This window comes from Sorex araneus, chromosome 2, assembly GCF_027595985.1.
Source record: "Sorex araneus isolate mSorAra2 chromosome 2, mSorAra2.pri, whole genome shotgun sequence".
In the NCBI taxonomy this organism is placed as follows: domain Eukaryota; kingdom Metazoa; phylum Chordata; class Mammalia; order Eulipotyphla; family Soricidae; genus Sorex; species Sorex araneus.
Window position 1 is genome coordinate 244,918,143 of NC_073303.1, and position 9,769 is coordinate 244,927,911.

General features: G+C 44.6%; 1 protein-coding gene across 1 annotated transcript; it reads left to right on the forward strand.

Moving 5' to 3' along the window:
- Positions 1-7,068: 7,068 nt before the first annotated feature.
- LOC101548603 (olfactory receptor 7A17-like) lies at positions 7,069-8,028 on the forward strand. Its single transcript, XM_004614968.2, has one exon. It carries the CDS (start codon positions 7,069-7,071, stop codon positions 8,026-8,028), a length of 960 nt encoding a protein of 319 aa, XP_004615025.2.
- Positions 8,029-9,769: the final 1,741 nt, after the last annotated feature.

Consider the following 9,769-nt stretch of genomic DNA (forward strand, 5'->3'; position numbering starts at 1 on the left):
GTGAAATCATACCTTTTCCACAAACTGTGATGGAACTTGAGGCGTTTGTGCTACTAAACAAGTCAGAAGGAGGAAGACAGATAGAGATGGTCTTATGAGTGACACACACTGAAGAAAGCCAGTAAAAAAGATAAATCAAGTAAAGCCAAACCAATTCACGTGGACTCGGCCACAGAACTGAGCTTACTGGGGTGGGATGAGCTGGGAAAGGTGTTCGCTAGATTGAATTGCAGAGTAGGGGAAGGATTAGAGTAGAAGAATCATGATACTTTGATGATGGAGTGTATTTGGAAAATCATCTCCCTAAAATGCGTAGTGTGCAAACCAATGTTAACATTAAAAAGTCCTTCTGGGGCTAGAGAGATAGAATAGCGGGATGCCAGCTGTAACGAAATACCCCCACTGACAGATGCTTGTTCAAGGGCTCTCCAGGCGATTCTCTCTTAACCGCCCGTGTTCAGTGCTCTCGTGCCTGGGATCATGGCCTCCTCTCTCCATCCTGACTCCCTTATTTCTGACTTCTGGATTTAGACTCGCCCTGCTCCTCTCTCCACCCTTATTTATATGTCTCCACCTTGCCCTCCCGGCCGTGCTCCACCTGGTCTGGAAGCAAAAACAACATAAGGACGCCCTTCCTGATGGCGCTCGGGCAAAATACCTCTTAAGGTGTATTTTTTTTTTTTAACTTTTTATTAAATCACCATGTGGAAAGTTACAAAGTTCTCAGGTTTATATGTCAGTTATACAATATTCAAACACCCATCCCTTCACCAGTGCCCATATTCCACCACCAGAAACCCCAGTATGCCCCCCACCCCCACCCCCTACCCCCTACTGTATAACTAATGAATTTCACTTCATTTTTTCTTTACCTTGATTACATTCCATAATTCAACACAAAACTCACTATAGTTGTTGGAGTTTCCAACCAAGAGAGACAGACCTACTACATTTGATAATTAGTTTTTCATTGCTGGAAATGAAGAGATATGTAGCCCCACTGCCACACGTACATAACTCTCTCTCTCTCTCTCTCTTTTTTTCTTTTTCCTTTTCCCCTTTTTTTTTCTTTTTCCCCCTCATCCCCCTTCCCGCGCCTCATAGTATGGTGTACGCCACGCCGCGTCGGCCAGCGTGGGGCTTTTGCTTAGTTCACAGTCCAGAGAGGTGGCTGCTACATTAAAAACCTTCAAAATTTCAACAAAAACTTACTGTTATTATTTGGATTTCCCCCCCCTCCCAAGTCAGACCTGTTCAAAAGGAACCGTTTCACATTGCTGACAATTATAAATGTTAAGTCGCGCGGACGCTTCCGCGTCCTCTCGGTTTTGGATTTCTGTATAAAGTCCAGGGAAAATTCTGCCAGAAATTACATAGCCCCGCTCACAGTCCCAGTGCATTGCTGTAAGAAGTCTCTGAATTCAAAGTCTTTAGGCGCAGAGGGTCCGATTCGTGCTCAGCGGCTCCGGATTTATCTGGGCCGAGGGTGTGCCGGTTACGCTCCCTTCCCATGAGTTCCTGGGAGCCCCAAAAGTAAAAACCGAATACCTCTGGGTTTGGAGTCACAGAAAATGGCGCCTGCCACGTGAGTGCCGCCAGGCCGCCGCTTTCCGTGCAGGAAGACAGGGTGGGGAGGAAAAAAATCCACCCCCGGCAGCACAGAGTTGTAGCCCAGTTCGCAGTCCCAGTGCATTGCTATCGGATGCTGCGCTGGATGCCCGAATGTGTTACATCTCTGGAATCAAAGTCTTTAGGCGCAGAGGGTCCCTCTTGAGGCGTTTTTCTCCTTTGGTTATTTTTGCATGGACACAGTAAGAGATACATTGAAGCTTGTAGAGCAGCTCTCCTGGGAATATCTTGCCACAGACTCAGACTATAGTGCTCAGGCCAGATTAATCATTCCTAAACCCAGCAGAGTCTGAATCTAGTTATTACTTCTTGGATCATGCCAGCATCTGTCCGTGACCAAGCTCCTAACTTATAGTTAAGCATTAGGCACTTTGGCCAGGCCCTTCTTGATGCCAGGGTAGCACATAGCTCACCGCTTGCTCTGGGTCCATCCCGTCTCTTTTCGGGCCACTGCCTTTGGGGGGGGTGCTAGGAAGTAAGGGCAGCTGAAGCTTAGGTCGAGAGAACAGATGCCCAGGAGGAAAATATCATTTAGAGTCAAATGACTCCCACATAACAAAAGCATAGCATTTACTACTGTCTTCCTGTACCCATACAGAAAGGACATTGCTCTGAATTAACTATGCAAAGGACTTAAGGAGAAGAGAAAAACAATATTTACAAGTCAACAGAGCACAAAGAAAGAAGTTACAAATAAACACAGAGGAAAGGGAGCACTGTGATGGGAACAACCCAAAAAGCCTAAACCACCTGAGGCTATGTTATCCTACAGAGAGATAGTGCAGGTGCCTTAAGTGGATACCTTAAACACAGCCAAACTGGGTTCAATCCCCAGCACCCCATAAGGTCCCCTAAGCACTTCTAGGAGTGATCCCTGAACATATAACTACGAATAAGTCCTCAGCCCCCATTACTTCTAAGTACAAAGTTAAATTATACAAAAAATTTATATAAAGCTAAATTCACTGTATCTCTATATCACTGTCATTCCCTTGCTCATCAATTTGCTCAAGCAGGCACCAGTAACATCTCCATTCTGAGACTTGTTTTCACAAAGCTAAATTATTTACAAAAAATCACCACACTGTTTTCCACATGGGTTAAACCAGACAGCATCCCCACCAGTGGTGAATGAGAATTCTTTATTTAATTTTATTATTTTATACACACATACACACATATGTATATAAGCAAACATATATATATGTTATATATATAACACACACACATATATAACACACATATACACATATGTTGGCTTTTTGGGTCACACCCAGCAATGCTCAGGGGTTACTCCTGGCCCTGCACTCAGGAATTACTTCTGGAGGTGCTGGGAGAATCATATGGGATGCCGGGGATTGAACTAGGGTCTGCTGCATGTAAAGCAAATGCCCTACTCACTGTACTATCACTCTGGCCCCTATCCAATATTTTTTTGTTTTGCTTTTGGGCCAACCCTGGTGATGCTCAGGGTTTACTCCTGTTTCTGCACTCAGGAATCACCCCTGGTGATGCTCGAGGACCCTGTGGGATGCAGGGTTCAAAAGCAGGTCAGCTGCAAGGCAAGTGCCCTACTCACTGTACTCTCTCTCCAGCTCCTAATTCTATTTTTTTTAAAATAAAAAACCACATTCCTACCAACACAAGTTGTTTCTGGTCTTTTCTGCATTCTCACTGGTGTGAGTTGATCTCTCATTGTCATCATGATTCAGATTTTTTCCTGATAATAAATGACAATGGACACTTTTCCACCTGCCTACCGATCACCTGTTTGTCTTCTTCAAAAAAGCTCCTGTCCACCTTCTACTGAATTACAGATTGGCATGTCATGCTATTATGTGCTGTTAGCATATTACGAGCACAGTGTGACATTGTGCTGAATGTTCATAGAGCCCATATAGAGAAAACTCAAGTCAGTGAACATCTGCACTTTTTTTTTTATCAATAGCTGCTGTTCAGGGCTTAAGTGATAGTACAGAGAGTAGGGTGCTTGCCTTGGACACAGTCAACCCAGGTTTAATCCCTGGCACAACCAATGGTCCCCTGAGCACCACCAGGAGTAATTTCTGAGTGCAGAGTCAGGAGTGATCCACTGAATATCACCTGGTGTGCCTCTCCCCCTCCCCCCAAAAGCTGCCATCCAATTGGTCCCCAATCTCCTACAAATTAGTGTGGTCCACTGCTGTCAGTAGTTCCACTCCCAATCAACGTGACAACTTATTTAAGGTCTTTTTTTTCAAAGTTGATCATTTGAGAGATATTTAAAGGCTAAAATATAGGTAGTTACTCAGTATTATTCTTTGGGGGAGATTTTTAAGTCAAGTATTAAAGAAGGACTCTGGGAGATTAGAACCTGGGAAAAGAGTGACGTTCTGGAAGAAAGCGAATCAAAACAAGATTTCTCTGGATTCTCACCTGGTGTATTGGGAACATAGATTCTCCAGGAAAACTTTCCTTTGGTCCAGACTGGTGTCTCCAGGGAAATTATACGCATGGAGGAGGTTGGCAGAACCTGGGGGAAATGCGCCTAATGAGCAGACTTGGGGCACTGTAAATATGTCTCTGCAGTCTTGGACTGGATGGGACCTGCTCATTGCTTTTTTGCAAGGGGCCTGATGTTTCATTTCTTCCTGAAGACAAGCTAGAGCCTTCCTGTTAGACCTTCACCTTCTGTCATCAACCCTCCTTGTGGAATTTGGAATTCTACAAAACAGCGTCCTGAGGATTCTCGTAAGGTGAGTCCAATGACCCATTAGTGACTGCAGGGAAGAATGAGAGAGAATCAAAACACTTTCCTGCAGACCACTGGCAGCCTCCAGCCTAGCTTAGAAATGAGCGATCTCTATGGTTGTTTGCTTGCAAGACCAAAGAGTACTGGGAATGAATGAAGCTTTAAAGATGAGTGATTGATGACAAAGGTAGTTGGAAATGATCACTCTGGACAGGAACTGAGTACTGAAAGTAGGTGAAAGGACAAGCATAATAACCTTTCAGTACCTGTATTGCAAAGCAGAATGACTAAAAGGAGAGAGAGAAAGAGAGAGAGAAAGAAATAGAGAGAAAGAAAGAGAAAGAAAGAGAAAGAGAGAGGGCTTGTCATAGACACATAGCTGTGGGGGGCTCGGACAGGAAGGAAAGTGGGGACATTGGTGGTGGGAAATGTACACCGGTAAGGGATGGGTGTAGGAAATTTGCATGACTGAAACCCAATCATGAATAACTTTATAATTTTGTATCTCATGCTAATTAAAAAAAAGACAAAAGGTAAAAAATGACAATAAAACATCAGTGATATATGTTCTCATTAAAGTTAGAACTAAAGGGAATTACTATTTTACTACTATTATTTTAATACTTATATTCTGTAATGCCTGGCAACCATAATAAATCTTAAATAAGTAAAACAAGTAAAAGACAAATAATTGTTGATGGGGGCAGGAGTGATAATAGAGCAGGTAGGGCATGTCCCGGCACACTGATGACCCATGTGTGATCCCCAACATCTCATAGGGTCCCCGGAGCACTGCCAGGAGTTATTTCTGAGTGCAGAGCTGGGACTCAGCCCTGAGCACCACATGGTGTGGCCCAAAATCCTAAAGAGAAAAGGACAAGTGACTGTTGAATGCAGCAGCGGAGCAGCAATTGTTTATGAAGTGAATAATGAATAATACTGGGGGACTCATAGAGAAACAATCTACCAGCACCAAGACAACTTGCCCACACAACCCTGCGATTAACTGTAGCACCGTAGCACTGTCGTCCTGTTGTTCATCGATTTGCTCGAGTGGACACCAGAAACATCTCCATTATGAGACTTTTTGTTACTGTTTTGGCATATCCAATACGCCACGGGTAGCTTGCCAGGTCCTGCGGTGCGGGCGAGATACTCTCCGTAGCTTGCCGGGCTCTCTGAGAGGGACAAGGAATTGAACCCAGGTGGCCGTGTGCAAGGCAAACACCCTACCTGGTGCGCTGTCACTCCAGTCCCTGCAATTAACAGAAAGAAGGAAATAGACATGTGGAGGCTTCTCCAGGGGAGGGAAGAAGAAAAAGCATTTTCCTGTTGAGAGGGGATGTACTCAATGATGTTGGCTATCGGTGGCAAAATTCCAGATCAACTGCAAATATTAGGAGCAACGGTAGTGGAGGAGAGACTCATTTATTTGGAGCTGGGGGCTTCTAAGTAATTCTCAGGGGACCCAGAGGATGATCCTGGTAACATTAGGCCACATTGGTCAGAGTTAAATTCAAGGGACTGGGGACCTGTAGGAGATGTTCGGGGGTTCTCCAGGACTGTCCTGAGTGATGTTCTAGAGACCAGGTGATGTTTGAATCGAACCCAGGTCTAGCAGGTGCCCCTGATGGCTTCAGTCTCTCCCAGTCCGAGAAGTTTCCTATTCCAGTATCTTCTCACAATCTATTAATAGGAAAGCAATGTTCAATAAGTGAAAAAGAGTATACTATAAGCTCCACAGAACTCTCCCCTGCATGTTCTGTGGAGCTTATAGTATTCTCTATAAATAGTATACTGAATCCAAAGATGGATTCAGTAAAGCTGAATCCATCTTTGACTGTTGTTCATTGCTTTCTGCATTGTGAATTGTTTGTAGTCCATTACTCTTCTAGTGTCAGGAGTTTTATTCTTGTGCTTGATCATCATTATTTTGAGGGATGGCATTTTGTTCATTGACTTGCTGTTGGAAATATTTTTCTGGGGTGGGGTGGGGTGGGGTACAACCAGTGATGCTCAGGGCTTCCTCCTGGTTCTGAACTCAGGAATCACTCCTGGAGGTGCTCGGGGAATCCTATAGGTTGCCAAGGATTGAACCTGGGTCGGCTGCATGCAAGGCAAGTGCTCTGCTTTCTGTATCTCTGAGGCCTAGAATTTTAAGATTCTATTTTTTTACTTTATGGGCCACACCCGGCGATGCACAGGGGTTACTCCTAGCTCAGGCACTCAGGAATCACCCCTGGCGGTGCTCAGGGGACCATATAGGATGCTGGGAATCAAACCCGGGTCGGCTGTGTGCAAGGCAAACTCTGTGCTATGGCTCCAGCCCCATTTTAGGATTCTTTAAAAAAGTAAGCATAGTTAGAACAGAACTCATGCTGGCCCTTCGATTAACAGTTCCAACAGTGACCGGGAGGAGGTCAACATTCAACGCAAAATACTCCAACCTGATGATATTAATAGGACAGCAAATGCAGGTAGTTTTGAGGGGAAATGGAGTGTGTGTGGGAGGGGCAAAATCGTCATCATGCATGAAGGAGCCATCTCTGTAACAGGATTCAGCTACCCGGCAGGTAGAGAAATGAATTCCTTGGCTGCAGGACATAAATGATAGCTCTTCGTTTAGTAGGGAGAGTTATCACATGATCATTTTCCCTTGTGCAAAAATCAGTCCTGCTTACTTCTTCTTTCTTGGCAGTAGCTTCAACATGGAAACAGGAAACCAGACAGGAATTTCAGATTTTTTGCTTCTGGGAATTTCACAGGAACCGGAACTGCAGCCCCTCATCTTTGGAATTTTCCTGTCCATGTACCTGATCACGGTGCTGGGGAACCTGCTCATCATCCTGGCCGTCAGCTCAGACCCCCACCTCCGCACGCCCATGTACTTCTTCCTGTCCAACCTGTCCTTCGTGGACATCTGCTTCACCTCCACCACCGTCCCCAAGATGCTGCAGAACATCCAGACACACAGCAAGGCCATCAGCTACGAGGGCTGCATCACCCAGATGTACTTTTTCCTGCTCTTTGCAGTGTTGGACATCTTTCTCCTGACGGTGATGGCCTATGACCGCTATGTGGCCATCTGCCACCCTCTACACTACACGGTCATCATGAACCCTCGGCTCTGTGGGCTGTTGCTTCTGGGGTCCTGGGCCATGAGCACCCTTAACTCCTTGTTAGAAAATCTCTTGATCTTGCGCTTGTCTTTCTGTGAAGACTTGGAAATTTCTCACTTTTTCTGTGATTTCAACAAGGTGCTGCAACTTGCCTGTTCTGACACCTTTCTGAATGACGTGGTTAAATATTCGGTGGTGGTGGTGATGGGCGGGGGTCCTTTCATTGGCATCCTTTACTCCTACTCAAAGATCGTCTCCTCCATCAGGGCAATCTCCTCGGCTCAGGGCAAGTATAAGGCCTTTTCCACCTGCGCGTCTCACCTCTCCGTGGTCTCCTTATTCTTTTGCACAAGTATAGGCGTGTACCTGAGCTCTGCTATGACCCAGAGCTCGCAGTCCAACGCCATTGCCTCGGTGATGTACACAGTGGTCACCCCCATGCTCAACCCCTTCATCTACAGCCTCAGGAACAAAGACATCAAGAGGGCTTTGAAAAATGTCATCGGGATGGCTGTTCTAAAAGGACCTGTTTTCTTGACACTGAAGTAGGACAGCGGCTACAGGCATTAACCTTACAATCAGAACCACCAGGTGGTAGCAGTATGATGTTTTAGTTATTTCTTGAAATTTTCATTTGCCTTCTTATTTTATTTTATTTTTTTGGTAGAGGACAGGGGTATCTCTCCAATGTTTGTTCCAGAAGCACAGGGTTCCCTCCTGGTAATTCTCAGTCAAGCAGGTTCAATGCAGTGCCTGAGAATGTGGGGTTACTCAGACCCTGCACTCTGGGGATTATCTGGGCTGCTCTAGAGATGCTTGGGGGACCATGTTATGCTGGTGGTTGAACTCAGGTTGGTTGCATGCAAGGCATCCTCCTTAACACCTGCACGATCTCTCCAAACCCCCAATTCACTTCTTTGTCACTCTCAATGTATTAAAATGTGTTATTTTATTTTATTCACTGTCACTGTCACTGCCATCCCGTTGCTCATCAATTTGCTCAAGTGGGCACCAGTAATGTCTCCATTTTGAGACTCGTTGTTACTGTTTTTGTCATATTGAATACACCACGAGTAAGCTTGCCAGGCTCTGCCATGTGGGCGAGATAGTCTTGGTAGCTTGCCGGGCTCACTGAAGGGGTGGAGGAATTGAACCCGGGTCGGCCGGGTGCAAGGCAAACACCCTACCTGCTGTGCTACCGCTAAGCCCATTTTATTTTATTATTAAGATTATTATTATTTGGGTCTTTTGTACTCAGGAATCACTCCTCTTTCTTTCTTTCTTTCTTTCTTTCTTTCTTTCTTTCTTTCTTTCTTTCTTTCTTTCTTTCTTTCTTTCTTTCTTTCTCTCTCTCTTTCTCTCTCTCTTTCTTTCTTTCTTTCTTTCTTTCTTTCTTTCTTTCTTTCTTTCTTTCTTTCTTTCTTTCTTTCTTTCTTTCTTTCTTTCTTTCTTTCTTTCTTTCTTTCTTTCTTTCTTTCTTTCTTCTCTCTCTCTCTCTCTCTCTCTCTCTCTCTTTCTTTCTTTCTTTCTTTCTTTCTTTCTTTCTTTCTTTCTTTCTTTCTTTCTTTCTTTCTTTCTTTCTTTCATGTAGGAGTACTGCTATTTATTCCACCACTGATTAAGCTAATTCAGGAATCATTCTTGACAGTGCATAGGGGCCCAGATGGGATGCCAGGGATAGTGCCACATACAAAGCAAGCACCTGACTGTTGGTATCATCTCTACAGCCCCCGTTATATATTATGTATTTAAATTATATATAAAATATGTAACATCCAGCAGTGGTCAGGGGTTCCTCCTGGCTCTGTACTCAGGAATTACTCCTGGCAGTGCTTGAGGGACCCATATGGGGTGCCGGGGATTAAACATGGCTTGGCTGCATGCAAGGCAAATGCCCTACCTGCTGTACTATCGCTTCGTCCCAAAATATATATTCTTATTTTGGGTTTGTTTTTGGGCCACACCTGGCAATGTTCATGAGCTACTCCTGGCTCTGCACTCAGGCATCACTCCTGGTGGTGCTGGAGGACCAAATGAGATGCCAGGGATCGAACCTGGTTCATCCACATGTAAGGCAAGCACCCTATCTGCTGTAATACCACCCTAGTCCATATATGTATTTAAATTTTTATTATTATTATTATTTTAAATTTTATTTTATTTTTATAAAGTAGCCCACAATATTTTATTACATTTATTATTCGAACACAAATCCCACCACCATTACATCTTCCCACCACCATATTTAAGATGGATCCATCCCAAACCCCCAACCCTTGCCCCAAAGCAG